The following is a 19,605-nucleotide window of genomic DNA, read 5'->3' as shown; positions in this document are numbered from 1 at the left end:
GAAAGCTTAGTTTAACCCTCTAAGACTAACAGACATGCGAGTGAAGATACAAGTCTAACATCAGCAGAATGACTAATTTCCAACTGCAGACCTTTGTAAACGGCATTGCTGCCTAAACTGTAAAAGCACAGCTTGTCTCAGATGCCAGGTGCATATTCCATGGTCAGTAGCTAGGAAACATTCTCTGAATTGCAAACTGAACACACTGCTAATAAAGGTGATTAAAAAAACATTTTCTCTATAGGCTTCATCTGTGTGCTATTGATCTTGGTGGCACCTAGACCAGGCTTAAAATTATTTGTAGACTACCACTATTTCAGGAAGAAACATTAAATTTTAAAAAATAGATACTTAATAGTTCATTAGGTGATATTGCTGACAAGGCTTTTTAGTTTAAACCACCTTTCTGATACAATTTCTGAACAACAATCCATCTTTGAACAACAACCCATTACACCCTTTCATAAATTATTGGCATTCTGATGCAATTTGAGTAAAACTGATGCAACTAATTTTAAAGTCTCTCTATTAGCCAGGATAGTCCAATCTTCATTTCTTTTCTTCACTACTGTTTCTCTTCTGGGAACTGGAACTATTCCCAGTATTAGTAAGAATCTCCTGAAGAATCTAACACTTGGTACTAAAGTTTTTGTAACATGAAGTACATCGGATTTGAAATTTCAAATTGATTTGAACGTAAGACAATAGCCAGGTGTATCAACAAAAAAAAAAAACACCCCCAAAAAACCAACCCCCAAACTATGCACTCCAAAAGATCCAGTAGCTAAATCAACATTAACTTTTCAGCATTCACACTTCAGATATTAAGATGAATGAAAAAACTGAACAATACAGAACTATTTTCTCATAATGTCTGCATACCCTGACAATTCCTCACAACAGTCTGTCAAGCTGAAATTTTCATTTTTTAGAAACATGAGAATTAAATATTTTTGAAGGACCTAAAAGGGAGAAAAAGTACATATTACATATAACATGACATTTTCATAGTATTCGGTAGAGTCTGGATGTTTTACCAAAATTTGTTTTCACAGAACCATCTAAGTATTAGTTTTAGAAAATGATCTAACTCTGAACTGTACTAGCAGTGTTGCCTCCGAGATCAGACATTCCAAGAGTCAAAATAATAACTATGCGGATATTTGTAGTTTGAAACAGAGTCCATTTGAACCACTTGCCTGTCTTGTTACAGGATATAAACAAACAGAGCTAAAGTAAAAAGGTTGACATCAAAATTGCTACATGTGTTGTATCTGGTAGTCTGCTAATTTTTGAGAAAACACTTTGCCTAGACATGTTCAGATCAGTCTTTCAAAGGTAAAAGCCAAAACCATAAAAGTTATCAGTAAACAGACATTCTAAAAACATGCTAAAAAAAAAAGGAATGCTGACAGGCAAGATCTCAGGCCCCATAAATATCAGCAATCATACCACACAGAAGTCACTGCAGTCCGTGTTTATTTATGAGAGAGCTGCCCTATCCAAAGGCACACAGTAACAATGCATGGCTATTGTGGAAGAAAAAAGCAAAGGCCCAATGTTTTAATAAAGCATAAACCAACATTCCTCTTATTACAGTGAAGGAACAAGAAGTTTGAAATTCTAGAAACGTTTATTTTACAGTGAGCAGTGAAAGTGTTTAGCTGTTTCCAATTACAAGCTGACTATCAACTCAGTAAAGTCCCAACCGTTTATACACTTATGTTCCCAGACAAACTTTTCTATAAATTTAATTATGAGAAATTTTTTATTAGCTCCCTAACACCTCTCTCTGGTGGGCAGAAAGAATTAAACATGTGCAGCAGGTTCATTTTGATATTAGGCAGAGCTTTTTCTGTTGACTTTATGAAAATCTGCATAAATGATGAGCTGTTGTAAGCTTGCATTCTCCGTGGCTTTGTCACCTACCACAACCTTTAGAGAATCTAGCAGCATTGCATCTCCAACTCTGCATACATACATGCTATGTCACATAAGAGACAAATCTCTCTACAATGACTACTCTCCCATGAGAATATATTCCAGCCTACATAGACACACCTCAAAGGTGAGAAACAATGATCCTGTCCTGCACCATCTGAAGCAGGATCACAAGTTTAATAGAAAAGTATAAAATTCCACTATTTGTTTGGCTTTTTTTACTTCAAATGAGTCTTGTCAGTTTTACTGGCTTTGAGAAATAATTTATTAATCAATCCTAAGTCTCAGAAGGTGTCTTAAACAACGTTACCAAGTGGCAAAGACAAGCTTCTGAACTGCAGAGATAATTAGAAAAAAATCCATGTATTTTGCTGTTCTAGATATATTTTTACAAAGCCATTCCTGCAAAATGGAAATATCTGAGCATGTCCACGAGACCAGACTATTACGTAGCTTCCTCTAGTGGTCAGTCTCTAAATCTTGTTGCTTCTGCTATTTAGTCTAGTTACTTGTTACACAAAATCTCTGTTCAAATGCTGTAAATTTGAGAAGGCATTAAAATTTATCCTGCAATGTACTTCTAATACAAAAGCCAAGGAAGCTAAGCCAAAACATAGAGCAAAACATTTGTTAGTGACACTAAAAGGACAAACAGTGCAGTCAGCAAAAACCAGAGTTATTAGTTTTCCCATTTGTCCCCTTGTGAATATGCATTATAATATATTTAGTTACATGGTCAAGCTTGACTTTCCCACCACGAGATTCAGGAAGCAAAGACAGATGTTCAGTTTTCAGCTGAGTCTTCAGATATTTGCTATGAATCATTCAAACTTTTGTCTTGACCTTGAAAATGGTATATGTGTATGTTTGTGTGTGTGTGTGTGTGTGTGCATGTTTTATTGAGGCTTGCTGCTATGCAATTGGTTTGTTTCCACTGAGGGAGAGGGCAACTAAAAGGACACAGCAAAGTATTCACCAAATTTGAAGGCCACTGAAAACAGACAACAATTTGATACAGCCCTAAAATACAAGAAGAATCAAGGCAGCTTTCTGTGAAATGGGATGAGAAATTAACAGGATGAAATTTCATACTGAGCATCAGGAAGACTTCCTTACAGGTTGAAGGGAGGATAAGGGAGAACCCAAAGGTAGAAAGTGACAACTGTCCCTTACAAAATATATTTTACTGAACGATTCAACTGTTAAAAAGAGTGCGATAACATACCATAACAGCCATCTCTGACTCAAAAATAAGGTAGTTAGGAATCTGCTCAGGTGATTTAACTGAAAATAATCCCAAGGGTCATGTTATCTAAATTGTACAGAAGTAGAAAATCATATTACCCACGTGCAGTCGGACAATCTGTAAATGAGTAACTTTTATTATAAGGGGATTTTATGTGAAACAACGTCTAGCTGAATGCATTCCATTGCCTGAGATTGTTTATTACCTTCTTACTTTTGCCTTTCCACTTTTCTGCACTCTGGAACCAAAAGAAATGCCCCTTAATTTTTTTTTTTTTTCCCCCATTCAGTCTCTTCCATAAAGCCTGTCAACTTCCATTCAGCTTTGACAAGGACATTCACTCCCCAAAACTGACATCACCATTTATTCACTCACACACTGCCAGCAACAATGCACACTGCCAGTGCAGCAATGCCTGACAAAACATATAATGAAGCAGAAACTTTTAAAATTAAGTTCAAGGACAAATTAATTTTGAAACACTACTGCATATTCCCCTGGGAAGCCTACAGGTAGCTAAACACTGCTAACCTCACAAGTCCCTTAAATACTCATCCCTCCATCACAGAAATTCACATGGAGCTTCCACAGACTTGGATAAAAAAAACCAAACCCACAACATACAGACAAAAGACAAGGGCATGACTGAAGCCAGAAAGTATTACATTTCCTTCCCTTTCTCTCTTTCTTTCCAGGATACTAATCTCTAGCCAGCTAATGCAGCTTGCCCTAGTACTGCAGCTGTGATTTGCTCCCTCGTGCCGTATTTAGGAACGTGCTCACTGTGACTGTTTCAAAAGAGAGGCTCTCAAACCATTCTGTGCAATGCTGACTGTAAGGGTACCTCAGCAGTCAAAATACCTGACACTACACATCCCTCTGCTGTTGGTATCTGCCTAAGCTCATGCATTTTTACAGCTGGAATCAGCTGGAATGTGTCTTCTCCTCAGGAGAGCAGGCAGCGAGGGATTTACAGCACAGTAACCTCAGGTCTCAAGTTTGCTTACTCCCTGGCATACCATTATATCCTTGGGGAAAGATAACACAGCTGACAAAAAATGTCACAGCCCCTCAAAATAAATAATATCTGTCCAAATTTGGTGAGTGCTGCCAACTCTGTTTATGTTCCTGGCTTTCTCTCAGAGCAGCTCTAAAGCTGTGGACTTTGTTAGTAAAATAAGGAAGGAGAAAGATTTAGCCACATCTCTATTCAGAAAAAGTTCTAGGCCTGTTTCTCATCACTCTCTAACAGCATTTTGGCATTACAGCAACCTGAATATGCAGTGGTGCTTGGGTAGCAATGTAAGAGGCTAATAAATAAAACATGAAAGCTGCAGTAGAGAAAATTCAATAAAATTTCATGCATGCTTTTAATTTTTCATGCTAAGGATCAGAATATTGAGTGCATTTCAGTGCCAAATTCTCTATTAAAGTCACTCATCATTCCTTGTATTCCATTAGAGTTAGAAACTCCAACCAAAACCCAGCATGTCAGAGACAGTACAGTCAGTCAAGAGTGTGATAACCTCTTTTCATGTGACAATGAAGTGCATCTAATGAAATGCTTATGTTTGAAATAGGCAGGAAAAAGTACGTAGAAAGATACCTGTCTTAACAGCATGGAACTGAAAACTGAAGGTAAACAGGAGCCAGAGACTCCTCTTCCTACAAAAATTCTAGGGTACAGCACAAGTTAATAGAATTAATATGGCTCTGGAAAGGATGATCCTGATGTTAATTCTGAAGTGTCAGAGTATTTTAATTATAGGATTATTTTTTAACTGCTCAGGTGGTGGCAAAGTATCAATAAACCTCCCCATATATAATAGAACAGAACGCGAAAAGAAATGGTCACTGTACCTGTTCTGTATTGCTCAGCTTTAAAAAGAAAAGCAGCTATTCTTTGACTAACCCCTGAGTACCAGATTTTAAGTTAAAGTAGTGCAGACCTTTTCAGGCAAAAGATCACTTTAAACAATACCCAACTTACGCATCTCTTCAACCACGTCTGGATCACATTCTCTGTATTTGTCTATTTCTGTCTTTAGCTGCTCTTTTTCCTGCCGAAGGGCAGCAAGTTCCTTCAGCAAAGCTGCACGTTCTGCCTGAGGATTCAAAGGATGTTGGGAGATACAAAAAAAACCCCAAACATTAAATCACACAAAAGACAAGGGCATGACTTTTATATAAAACATATAAATTTAAAAGCTGCTTTCACTACTGCTTTCTGTCTATGAACCACTTGAGCATTTTATTTTATTACACCAAATTCTCAGTGACACTAAATTATGGTGAATACCAACTGGAATGAAAAAAAATTAAGACCAAAATGGCTCAAAAAAAGAACAATTTTCTATAACCTTTGAACCACGGTTTAACAAACTCCAAAGAGATCTCTTAATTATTAGGCTTAAAGGTTAAGCAGTATTTAGGAGCACTAGTCTTGTAATTAAAAATGGCATTACAGAAAAACCTACCATTCACCCTTCCAAAAATTGAGATGCTGTGTATGAACACCCTCTGAATTTGTCTCCTTTCTTTTTCCACACCATTTAAGAGCAACAGTCTCAAAAATAAATTCAGATATTTATGGCATGGTAGTCTTTGATGGGATTGTACACAATAATGACCTCAAAGATTCTATCAATCAATAAGAATCTGCAGACACTGACTCAACGTGAGCTCTCCCACAGCCAGCTCAGCACATATTTCTAATTCAGTCTGTAATTACAAACACTGGAACAGGCTGATACTCAAATAGCTCAAGCTAGGGTAGCCTAGAAGAGCCAGATTGCATGAGTTTGTAAGCCATCAAGATTTTACCAATGGCAATCTCCGTGGTAACCCAGCAGTCTAAGGTGTTTGTGGATTTGGGGTTTTGTTTACGGTTGCTGGGTTTTTTCCCTCCCCAAACTTCATATTCCCAGTGCTTTTGACAACAGTTTGGATTCAGCATGTTCTGAAAATGCAGAATGGAAAGCAAAAGTTTCTGAGGTATGGAGGTGAGATGCTTGGAGACCTACACTGCGATCCAGATTTTTTAGGACTTCCTAATGTTCAGGTACCAAAATGTTGGAAACATCTGCCAGAACAGGATTTCCAGACCAATAGCTTTTTTAGAGCAGGCCACATGCTGGAGAAGGCCAAGGCTGAAACAGCTTGTTTGGAAACATGACGATCACAACTATGAGAAACCTGCCTGTGATTCCTGATCACAGTCCGTTGCAAATGAATGAATAAAGAATCCCCATTAAAAATACTGCCAAAAAGAAGGCTTTAATTGAATTTGTGGAACTGCAACTTTAACAGAGTTTGATGGTAAGGTTCACTTTATTCCTTATTAGATAAATGAAACATACATAGAGAAAACCTAGAGTGTTTCTACAAAACAGTTTGGATTTGAAGAACTGGCACTTTCCTACAAAATTCAATTCCTCCTGAAAGCTTCTAGCTGTCCCTGTTTTATTGGAGGTTTAAATCACTTTAGACATCTGAGTGCAAGTCAGCATCTTAGAATACCATATGAAGTATTTCTACGTTGGTTATGACAAACACGAAGCCTAGATATTTTTTGCAGTGTTAACAGCTTCAGCAAGCAAAGAGCACTGGGCTTTCCATGGCAGCTCAGAACAGTAGTTTAGGAATCTATATTACAAATAACCCAACCAACATCTAAGTTGGTAGTTACCAGATGTGGCAGTTCAGCGACCATTGGCAACTTTGGAACACACCTCTGGGTGGTTCAAGTTTTAAGATATTTTTAAATCTGAAAATACCTGGAAGTACCACATCAGTATTTACAAGAAGCACATACTTGTAGCGCTATTTCCTTGTAGGATTACTTCCCCCCAAAGCAACTTACAGTATCTTCACGTCCAATTTTTGATTTCTCAATGCTTTTTTCTAAAGCCTCTTTTTTCTGACTGCTTTCAGCAAACTGATGAAGAAAACAAAGAACAAAATCAAAATTTTCAGTAACATATCAAACATAGCTATAAAATGTGCATACATATTAACGTATTAAATAAACAAGTGGACATCTCTTTTTAAAATACATGTATTCTTAAAAAACTTTAAAATTTTTAAAATACATGTGTAATTTATGTAATAAAGACAAAATAAACACAAAAGTGCCTGAATATAAATTTGAGGCTCAGAACCACAGAGAAGAATTACAGGAAGCAACTTCAAGTTAATGAATGTTCATTCCCATGGTACATAATCTTGTTATATACTGCATGTTCAGCATGGGACTAAAATCCTATTTCATACCATAATCTGGCATCTCTACGCAAAGGACCCTGTAACACGGAGGCTTTGGATTTGATGATTTCCTTTGGTCCTTTCCCAGCTGTCCCTATTCCATGGAAGCAGTGACAAAAGCTGTAGCAGGTCCACCTGCTCAGCTGCAGATACCAGTGTTCCCAGTCTGGTAGGCCACTGGCATGGCCCCAATCTCTTTTACATGCTGATGAACAGAAGCCTCTGTTCAAAGGCATATGAAGCTGTGGCCCCCTTTTACTGTGTGGCCCTTGCACTACTAGACCTCACAGAGATCCTTTCCTTCAGGCCTGAGGCAGAGGAATCTCACAGGGCTGGTGTGAATAATCCTTCCATTTTTCTGTTACATTGGGAGAAATAATTTGCCAAGAGAGATCTCTCTCCATTAACCTGCCACCCATCTTGAACCAGTTCTTTCCAGTTCAGCTGGCAGTTTTCCAGAGATACTTTGGAAACTCTTAAGCTGAGCAGGAGTATGACTTGACCCTCAGGGACACCTTACTCAGCATCGGACAAAGTCCCTTGAAATATTAAATGAGATGAATTGGAATGAAAAAAAAAAATTCTAAGAAAATACAGTTTGAAAACCAGTTACTGCATTGATACCAACACAAAAGAAAAAAAGAAGGAAACAATAGCATGCTTTTTAAGTACCCTTTGTTTTAGTTTTAAAATGTTCTAAGCCCCAATCAGTATATGAGTATATCGCACTAATTGTAAGTAGAACATCTGTCAGAGCTCAGGTTTTACTCTGCCCTACCCCAAAATCTCCCACATGAATCTTCTAATTCAACATTCCCTTTCTCACTGAGGATCCCACTGAGTGCAAAAGCATTCCCAGATATTTCTCGCAATCCCCAGCCTTGATAATTTAACTACATGGTTTATATCATGCAGCTGATATAAATGCGTTCATGCAACACATACTGAACTCCTCTGGAGCTATAATCACTTCTCAATTTCAATTTAAACTAATGTTTGGTCCACATTTTCAGAATATTAAATGCAAATGTATGATAAATATCAGGCAGAGCTTACTGCCAAGTCCTGGAGGTTAGTCATAACTGTAAAAAGAAACTCCGTATACTGGTGGTCCATCAAGATTAGGATACAGCCCAACTGCAGCTCACTGGGTTTAGTGGTTCCTTTTACAGCTCCATTTTTAAAAATAATTACTCTGTGTTCATGCATGTGTGAGCATGCATACATACAAGAAAGTCTCCTTACAAAAAAAATGTTTTCCTTTTTTTCACTTTACATAGGAATTGTACTAATGGCAAGACATAATTTGGGGAAAAATCTGTCCAGCTGTTTACTTGCTGCCCACAGCAAGCCACAGAAGCAGGGTAGGTTTCATAATGTGGCTTGAAGTACACCAATGACCAATTTTGGTGGTGAGTCAAAGAGTACTCCTTCCAGGCTTTCCACAAAATTCTTAAAAGAGTAGGTGTGTTAGTCCCCACAAGATGCAATACTAAACAGAGGTATACAGTTCAGAAGAGGATAAGTACTTAGGTGCAGTTTGCACCTTTGCACAAAGTCCAAGGAAGACAAACCCCCAGAGCACATCATCTGGCACCTCTGAGCACAGGATTTTTCTGGAACAATACCCACAGAGGAGATAGAGAAGCCAAGGAGTTTATCTAGACCCTTATACTGCAAGTGCAAAGAAGCTAATGCTCTCTGCAAGAGAGGTCATAAAGGTGTCACTTTATCTGCTTTTTTTCCCCATACTTATTAGTTCTTAAGGAATGTTTCCACTTTCTCTAAAATGGATGTACAGAAGGAGCTCTCAAGGCAGTGCAAATCATAGAAGCTTGGAAACACCCAATAAGGCATCTTATGATTTTCTTGACCCTCTATATTATGCATCATTTAATAACGCAAGAGACACTAATGACAAACTGTGGGAGATAAAGGAAATTTCTTAGATTCAGCCCTACACGACATGCAAAGTTGCCATGCCATGAGGTTAGGAGACCTCCCTTTGCCTAAAAGCAAAGATGATTTTTACACAATCTTATTTAAGATATTGCTTGGGTATTTCAGATTTTTTAATTATTCTTTAATTATTATTTCACATAACAAAAAAATTACAAAATGACATGACACCTCAGCTCTGTGTATTATTTCGAAGTCATCTTGGTATCCTCTATGAAGACAAATAAAATATGAGGATAAGGAAAAGAATAGCAGAAGGAGGCATGATATTGAAAAAACCCTAACACAGGACCAGGATTCAAAGGGTGAGGAACAGATGGCCAGGGTTTGTACAAAGAATCCATGACTACGGGAGAAGCAGAAAGGCTTGGATAGAGAGGTAGGAACACAGCTGAAAGTAACTATAATGAAAGAAGGAAAGACAGTCAGACAGTCAGAAGAAGTCAGAGGAAGGATGAATACATATAATACAATACTTAATTGAAAGATAAATGCAAATGGCAAATGACAGGTCATAGGAGATTAAAAGAAAAAAAGCAGAATTTGCAAACATGGTTTATGTATGATAGCAGAGGACCACATTTGGACAAATACAGTGACTTACTTTCCCTTTCACCAGCCTGATTGCAAAGAAGCACAGTAGCAGATGGAATATTTCAATCCCTGGAGCAACCTTGGGGACATTTTTCAGGGAAACTGGCAAATAATTTCTCAAGAACATTAACCACTCTCAGAGAAATCTGATTCCTGCCAACAGCAGAGAGGTTGGCCAGAGATAAAGACACCCTGTCCCCTCTATGTTTCTTAAGAGAGATGTCTGGACTGACACAGGAACAACCTCCTGCCACAAGCTAACTGACCAGGTGTGGAGAAGTACAGACAGATTCTAGTCTACTGCAACGTTTCCTATCTCCTATCTGACTGCTCTAAATCAGCACATGATTAAGCAAGATGCAGGAAAGCAGCAAAAACATCCTCTAGGGGAAAGAAGAAGAGGAGACTAAATAATTCCAAATTAAGATGTTAAAAATGTTCAATACAAGAGCATTTTCGTGTTTTCAAAACGCAGCGGGAGCCTGCAAGAAGACAGTTTAATGGAGAAAGTAACTAGCATCTATAAAATAGGAGAGTTGGGGAACAATTTCTTTAGTTTTACAGACCAGCGTGATCAATTAAATGGCGACTAGCCTTAGACATTAATTCAATCTAAAGTCCCCCAACGGGATGATTTTTCCTACTCTGCAAAGCAGTCCCAATGTTCAGCCATAGATGTGTGCAGCAGTTCAGGTGTGCAAAGTGCTATGTGCTGATGACAACCACCAGTTCCATCACGGAACTTGGGGTCTGGTTTGTATCAAAGAACACAAACTGGACGTACACACATCATTTATAATCCATATGAACACATTAATACCAAGGCTCCACTTCAGCAAGACACTGATGTACATCAGAGGGATGTTTAACCCCCACTGAACAGCAGTGGGTTTCAGTTCCAGTCCTTCTCAAAACCTGCCTGATAGACTTTTATTCTGGAATAAAAAACGTTTAACAGTTTTTTTCTCCAGCAAAAGTTTTTGTTGGTCCTATGCCTTCTGATTCCCTGTTTTTAACCACTCTAGCCACCAGTATCCCACCAAACATGTAGCCTGTCTAACCAGCATATTAAAATATCTACAAACCTAGTATAAGCCATGCAAACCCAACCCCTAAGTATGTTTACTGGGCAAGAATCAAACCAAGGTCTCACATGCTAACCACCAAGAGTGCTCACAGCTGTTAGCCCACTATCATTATGGTCTGAGAGAGAAATACCACGTTTGGTTTTCTTTCGGCCAAACACTCAACCAAAAATGGTAATAAAAACTACTGCTCTTGTGAGCGCCACTCACTGTGGCACTACAGAAGAATTAAATACTTCAATTCTTAAATTATTTCTAACTTGCAAAGATATTTGCTTTGGGTTTGAAGCTCACTGTGCTTTGTTTCAGACTAAAGGCAAGGCTAGTTTGCTTTTGTCTTAAACAAAAGCAGTTCAAGAGGTTTAGTGTAACATGAAGCAGTAGATAGGTGTATTTCTTTTCTATGTGAAAACTATCTCACTACTGAAAAACTTAAGTGGAATTGACAGAAGGCATGGAGAGAAAGTACTTCAAAGCATTCCTCTAGATTTTAAAGAAATATAACACAAAAAATTGAAGCAAAAAAGACTAATAATACATAGAGAAGAAAAATACCAAAGAACAATCTGAAAATATTGAAAACAGACCTTTGTATTCAAAGAAAGGCACAGAACATTACTAAAAGAAATCACTTAACAATTACTATTGACTAAAACTTAAAGAGGGAGAAAAATCCCAAAGGGCAGGACACTGAGGCACAGAACTGCTTTCTAAAGTACTACGCTAAACCAGCATACAAATGAAATGCCGTACAGAAAATTAGGCATGGCTCTGTTCTCAGGCCATGCTGAATATGAGTCCTTTACTTTTTTGGCAAATACAATAAAAACGTGGGGTATTCAGAAGAAACAAATGAGAAATCCCCCCTCCACAGGAACCTTCACCCATCCACGTACAAACCTGATGTTCTCACCTGCAATTATTTAAAAAATATTACTATACAGCAAATCCCTCTACATTAAAAGTATTTCAATTCAATTATTTTCCATCTTTTTAGATTTGCCACAATAATTAAGTTAATTTACAGAAAAAGTCTTGCCAAGAGCTTTTGTTTTTGCTTCATTCATTTGCAACACCATTTGATAAGTAGTGGTTATGCAACAAAAAATAACCGCTCGAGGCCAACCTCCTTAAAAGACAAAAGGTGAGAGAAACAGTTGTGCAGGCTCAATGAAAGAACTGAATTTCTGTGGCTGCTTTCAGAGTTGCTGTAATTGGCACGACCTGAGGGACAGATGGCTGTGTACTCAGACATAAATATCAAGTATGGCCCAATCAACCTAAAAAACCTCAAAACATAAAAAACCCAAAAAATCCCAGTTGAAACACCTCATTCAACACTTTTTCACAAATGCAAGCAATCTAATAAGGAAAGCTGAAAGAACTTCGAAAGACATTCACATGACTGACAGAACTACAGAAAACTTTCATACCTGGACATGAAGGATATTATTAAATACCCTAATATGCTTACTGCATATTAGGGTATTTAAAAAATCTACAAAGTCCAAGGTGGTAGTTAACAGATCTGTTCAAGGCAGGAAGAACATAGAAAAATATTTTCCCTTGGAAAGAAACGGAGATAATGAAGAGAAGTTTTACGTTTTCCCTAAAGCGTTTTTAAAGATTGCTATCCTAAGCAGCTGGACCATACACTGACAATGCCTTCAGGGACTAAGTACACATAGGCACCAGTTAAAACACAATATTCATTCAATATTCCCCAAGCTCACATTCTGCTTAAAGACTTTAAAAAACAAATCAAACTTTATTCCACAGACTTTTAGAAATGTCCAAATTCTACACTGAGATAATATCAGTAAAATAAAAAACCTCAGTAAAATACATCTATCAAATTTCACAGTTTTGACAGCCGTTTTACATACTCACTCTTTATGCCAATTTTGTCATTTTTAAGTAATGCTTAGACAGATCACCAAGTCATCTCCAATTCCTGATACAAAGAACAGTCTTTCATGGAACAGCCATGTGTTCAAAAATAATGAGCTCTTTTGCTGTGACAAAAAAGACCTTTTCCTCTAAAGCCACCTTGCAGCAAAATAATTTAACACATTTTGGTTTTACACTCTGGGTTTTTTGTTGTTGGTTTTCTTTTTAAATTTTATTCCTTTCAGAAGACGAAAATTCTATGAAATGAGACTTCGAGAATTGCTTGCCAGCAGTTCATTTCTGCATGCATGCTAATTTTCTAAAATAAAATATGCTATATTAATTGAATGACAAGATTTTGAGGTGAAAGTGAAAGTTCAAATTAAATAGGACTGCAACTCACTGTCTCCATCAAATCCAGCTTTGAAAGTAGTATTGGCTGCCTATCACCAGGCTGGAAGCTCCTGGCCTTACAGTAGAGGCAAACTTCCAGACAGCACAGAACATTCAAGCCTTAAAGTTTCTTGGGATGCTGATTTTCAGCTGACCTGCTGAACTGTCATTCTCACCTGCCACGCTGACCATGGAGCACAGGGAGATGTGCAGGGCTGTGTCCTGCCAGACCTGACTGGGCTTCTGCAGTGAGAGCCATGTTTTTACTTCTCATTTCTTTTCATTTCAGATTAACAATTTCACTGCAATGCCAGGAATGGAGCCAGCAGCCAGAATGCAAACCTCTTCAAAAAGGTAAACTGTGTGATGATATTACCTAAAAAATTCAGTATCACAGACAACTCTGTTTGAAAAACCTAGTGGTTTTCCTGCATTAGATCAGAATGAATATCAATATATTCTTTTTAGTATAGCAGAAATCCTCCTTCAAACCAAAGTTACAATCTTTAGAGTTATTACAGAGACAGTTAAAAAAAACCTGCTCTTAAATTATGCCAAAATCTTATGCCCATCAAGAAGGAAGGAAAGGAAAACCTGTATTTCACAGTTGCCATCAAACTAGTTACAAGTTAACAGCAAGTATAAGGAAAAGCACTAAATTCAACTAACGAACACCAAATTATGAAGATGCATCAGAAGCCTCCAGAGCATCATATTTTCGGAAATCTGCCATGACAGCAGTAACTAAGCATACTCTCCAGGGCTTTGCAGCATGCCATAAAACATAATTCCAGAAGGCTCTAATAAGTTACAGCATTAGAAGAGTTCTCTGACGGACATTTTTGACTTAGTAAATGCAGAATCATTTTAAGATATTACCATTTTTCAAGTGCAAGATGCAGAGGTAACAAAAATCGTGGACTATTTCTAATAAAATTTTATTAGCATTTTCCAGGAGACTTATAGAAGGAATAAGCGTTACAGGATCAACAAACAAACAGGCAGAGATATAATCAATATATCCACAATGTTTAAATGATGCAAATTCTCAGCCTCTTGCCCTTACTGCTACAGCTCCCCCTGGATGGCATGAAGTTAGTCATACCAGCTCTGCAGTAGGCCATTTCTTTATGAGTCTAGTCCTTCAGTTCAAATAAAATCTAGAGGTCAGTGAAAGCCAGAAGGTTGAAGATGGGAGGGGTAACTAATTGTTTCTGTTGGGAGAGTAATTACTATGCAAGAGAGGGGGGGGAAAAAAAAGTGAGCCAGCACATAATGGAATTGCCCAGCTCACTGAGGCTGCAGACTATCAAAATGGTCAGGGCAATCCCAGGAAGAGTAACTAACTAACTAAGCAGAAAGCTAAATGGCATGTCCTCAAATAAGAGGGGTAAAAAAAGAGGCCTGGCATGCCTATGGGAAGACTGCTCTAACAGCTTAGTGAACACACTGGGATCCTGCCTACATACTCCAGAATAACAGAACGGTAACGGCTGGAAGGGATCTTAAACACCATGCAGTCCCAACGCCCCCTGCCATGGGCAGGGACACGTCCCACTAGACTACATTGCTCAAGGCCTTATAATGGGCATCAAAAGAAAGACCTCTTCAGCAATCAGAATTTTACTTTTCCTGGAAAGGACCAATTTATTACATTTTCTGCAACCTAACAAAATTAAATTGTAAGCGTACATATGTCTAAATAAGTAATTCCTAGCACAAGTCACATGCATTAGTTGCAAATGTTCTGACATACTTATCTGGGTTAGAGGACAATTCTTTAACCATGCTATCTATTCCCTAAAATTAATAAAACATATATGAAAAAGATAGTGCTAAGCTTTCTAAATGTATTACAGCAAAGATTAAGATCATGATGAACCTTAAGACATTTTATGCCTGCAAGTCCTTTTTTTTTTTTCTATAAATAGACAAAGATCTTTTTTAAAACACACTGAATACAGCTTTTCAATGGATCACAATGTGAAAATATTACACCCCAAAAATTAACTGTTCCATCAAAAGGATTAAGCCATGGATTCCAAATGTGTTGTACATATACTTCTATGAATAGCTCATCACTGCTGAGGCAAAAAGCCCCAAAACACTGAGACCTTGCATTCAGGACCATCAAAGGCTGGAAACTGCAATAGAGACCTGAGGTGTGTGAGGAGCTCTGCTAAGAGCTGATGCTGTACCATCTGCTGAGGACATTTCTACATAACAATGCCAAAAGCTTGCTCCACAGAACTAGGTCCCACAGGCTCTCCCTGCTGATGCAAAGCTCCATTTGGGGCACAAAACTTATCCAGTATCTTCAGCAACATCACCCAACTCCAGGCTCCATCAGGCCTGCTACTCCTCACTGTAAATCTGTCATCTCCAGGAATCTGCACCTCAGTTCAGGATTGGTTACTTTTAGCCAGCCACTGCTGAGCACTTGTACTTAACTACAGTCCAGAATCAACCTCTAAACCGTGTGGAAATACCCCGAGTGAATCAATCAGATGAAGGAGGAGGCTGCTCACACTGGAACCATGGGGACAGCAGAAGTCTCCTGAGCTTCAGCCAGTGGTCTCAAGCAGATTTATTCAGCAACTTTCCAGTCACAGTATTTAAGGAGGAAAATATATCAAAAAGGATAGAAATAAACCAAGCTGCATCTTGAAAGAACTTTCTGATGGTTAAAACTCAAAATTTTTTTGTGTGCATTCTGAATAAAGAAGGTTCTCTCCTTTTACTTACATTGTCAAATATCTTCAGGAGGATTCAAGCCAGATTACTCACAATATGAATATTTTTTTCTATTAACTATTTTCAAACAATGTGCATTCCTAACATAAGCATTTACTAATACATAATGCCCTTCACTGCTTTTTTACCAGAATAAATTCTTTCACTTTCCATATTTCAATGTTCATTAGTACAAACAATTTAATACATATGAAGTCACTTGATTTCAACAAGTTCATTCCTGGCCGGGGGAATTGTTGGGGTTTTTTTCTCTTTTTCAAAATAGCTAGCAAATATGAGCCAAGATGCACCCGGTTCAAATTCTCCCCTTGTTTCAATACACATAGGAAGTGAAAATCCCTCCTTTTACCAACCCTAGGGCAGGGATTTAAGGAATGAAACATCAGCTAATCCTTTCTGTCTTAACTAACACTGGGCCAATGCAATGCTTAGTGGGAGAAAAAAATTGCCAGAAACTCCCAAGTCTCTTGGTCATGAGTATGCTGAAACAAGCACAAGGAACAGCACAAAATGTCCATCCTGTATCCTGCGCTAAAAAAGGTTCTGTTCAATCTTCATTGCAGTGCAAGGTGACACCATTTTGCTCTCAGTTGGAACAGTAGCTCTAATACTTTTGGCTGTTAAACTTTCCCTTGCAAAAGCCTCAGAACACAAAAGATTAAGCCATAAGAAAGCAACACCATGATAAATGAGACAAATAACAACGCAGTGAAATGAACGGTTCTAAACTGAACAGTGGAATGAACACCACCACACTGAGGAAAGGAAACTAACTGGTTGTTTTCCCAAGCTACTGGACTACAGTGCTCACAGTACTGTCAACAGTAACACTAACAACCACAACATCTTTGAAGTGCTTAGCATTTCAGGTCCCCTGTCAGCACAGATGCAAGTGTTTTGCCCAAGACACAGATGAAAAAATGAAAGAAAATCTAAGCTGAATCTGTTTACACTAAGGCTCCATCAGAAAGATTTCTCTTTTCCTCATTCACTACTGTTATGCCAAGAATAAACATCTTGTTTTGTCAGACTGTAACAGGTCATAGGTTATTCCAGGCTGCTGAATCCAACAGCAAGAAAAATATTGATAAAGAAGATCACATAATTTCATCTTTTCTTAGGGAAGGAAGACTACCCCCTCAGTAAAGGTTCAAAAGTTCTCTTGACAGGTGATGTTGCATGAAAAATTTCTCCATTTATAAACATTATTAAAACATTATTTCTCAGTCCACACCCTCACGCTTGTTTCACCATCTCATACCTGTACCCAATGCAACCAAATGCAACTTCCACATGCAAACCAAATGTTTTGTGAAAACTCATCTCACTTTTTCAGTGGTCCTCTTCACAGGTGCATAAGCATAACCAAGAGGTGTAGAATAAGCACCGACAGAACAGATAAACCTTTAGGAACAACCCCTTCCACTGCAAAACAAATCAATACAAAATCCAAAGGGACCTACTCAGCAATTCTCACTCTGTGAGCTACTGGAGGAAACAGTTCCAGCAGATGCTAATCAAACTAAAGACATTTGCTTTTCAGAAAAACAGGAAGAGGCCCAAGCAGTAACTTGGGGTTAGAGGGCACCACCAAGATCCTAATTAGATCAGCACAAGGTCTGCCATATATATGTAAGTCAGGGATTAGTGCCCCTCTCTAAACACCTGCCTCCACAAAAGCAAGCCAAAAGATGGGGTCAGGCAGGGAAGCTGTCAAAAGAAACTTTAGCATTGTTTTTAATTGCAACATCTCTGCACACTGATGACGTAATAAATCCTTTCTGGAAAAAAGTCTAGGGTATACAGAACCCCTGGGAAGTGCAGCTTTAAAAATCCACACAAAACTGGCTTGATCTTCATTATGAATAGAGTGAGATTTCTTTGTCTCTGAACCTCTAAGACGGGGTGTGGCTTAATAATCACTAAAAAATCTGAAACAAAAAAATTGTTTCAAGAACAGCCCCTAAAGAGCCTCCCACAATCACAAGTTCTGTAAAATGCAGAATGCTATGAGCAACCTGGCTGTAATATTCTGAAGTACTAGGATATGCAGGCAAAAGCTCCTGTAGCAGGCCCAACTCGTCAAGCATAAGCCTCAGCACCATGAATTAATAGGGGAATTTGCATCATGAAGAAGCCTGTTCTGTTCCTCCACATTATTTTCAAATGACAGTTCAGCATTTGGGATCACTCCTTTCCCTTGACTATTTACCCATGCCCTCAGGAAACAAAGATAATGCCTCTGGGTAAAAAGCCTTAATTGCATCATGAACTGAACTGCTGGGTTTTTAAACATGCTTCAAGTAAGGCAGCCTGATTCTGCCTTTTAACTGCTGAACAAAGAGACCGACTCATGTAGTTAACAATCAAACTGGACAAGACACAGAGGGAAAACACATCTCTCAGCATGCCACAGCTCTGTATGGGAATGATCAAAGATAAGTAACGTGCAACAGAAATGGTACAAGAGCTTTGTCTTTTCCTCTGCTTTGTATGTCTGACAAGAAGTTTTGTGATAGTGACTAAGTTTAGAAGTCCTTAAGAAAATCTATATGTGTGCACACCAAGAAGAGTACGAACACCAAAAGAGCTAATTTGAACTCACAGACAGAACTTGTTATCATCTTGTAAAAACATTCTGAGAGCTTTTCATTGAAAATGCCCCCTTTCCACTGTGTCAACAGAGAAGTTACTTTCAGCTAGTGAAAATGCTTTTCCCTGAAATGCTGAACATTTCCAGTCACATCAGAAAAGCAAGGTAATGAAGAGAAGTACTTTTAAAGACTCATAGCATCATCTAAAGAGAGCCCTCATACCAATAAGCCCATATGTCAGGAGCAGGGTTTGGCTTGCAAATAAGGTTCTGGTAATAAAACTATTTCTGGAACAGTTCTATATTGCAGAATTGTTCATATCAGAATAGTATATTTCTACACAGAAATAACATCACAAATCAATAACTACATGCCTATTACACTTTCACAATAATAGATGTATTTGTGTAAGTAAAAGTATATTTAAAGCAGTTCAGCAGATTTTTGTAGGTAATTCCTGGATACCTACCATGGAGTATGTTTGGCAGATTCTGCAAGACATTCCAAGGAAGATATTTGTCAGGGTATGCCAGAGACATGCTTGACCAATTAGGTTCAAAATCCACTATGGGACTAGGCCCAAGGTCAAGGATAACAAATGTCAACTCCTTTCAGCTACTTGGCTATAATATAGCCAACAACAAAGAGGATCCAAGGGCAAATCATTTGCATTTGACAAAATAGGGGCACCAGAGAGTTTGGTGAACAAAGCAGGAGTCTTGGAACGCATTGTTCAATTTCTCAGTTGGCAATTTATGTGCTGGCAGAGTAAGTAGCCTTGTCTAAAACTCGTGTGAGTGTACTAATAAGTTGAGTAATTTTACTAGGAAGTTCAGTGCCAAGTCAGTGCAGAGTTAAACTAATCTGTTTCAGACAAGTGAAACTC

General features: G+C 38.2%; 1 protein-coding gene across 3 annotated transcripts in view; it reads right to left on the bottom strand.

The window, feature by feature from the left end:
• The window catches only part of MND1 (meiotic nuclear divisions 1), a 38,075-nt gene that overhangs the window by 12,181 nt on the left and 6,289 nt on the right, over positions 1-19,605 (bottom strand). For all 3 annotated transcript variants that reach the window (XM_040064864.1, XM_040064866.2, XM_040064865.2), the window contains 2 exons: positions 7,050-7,124; positions 5,178-5,292 (listed from right to left, as the gene is read on the bottom strand). In XM_040064864.1, the coding sequence (XP_039920798.1) occupies positions 5,178-5,292; positions 7,050-7,124 (190 nt within the window). The remainder of the gene's footprint in view (positions 1-5,177; positions 5,293-7,049; positions 7,125-19,605) is intronic.

This window comes from Hirundo rustica, chromosome 5, assembly GCF_015227805.2.
Source record: "Hirundo rustica isolate bHirRus1 chromosome 5, bHirRus1.pri.v3, whole genome shotgun sequence".
NCBI classification, from domain to species: Eukaryota; Metazoa; Chordata; class Aves; order Passeriformes; family Hirundinidae; genus Hirundo; species Hirundo rustica.
Note: the sequence above shows the minus strand (reverse complement) of the source record. Positions and strands in the feature narration are given on the sequence as shown.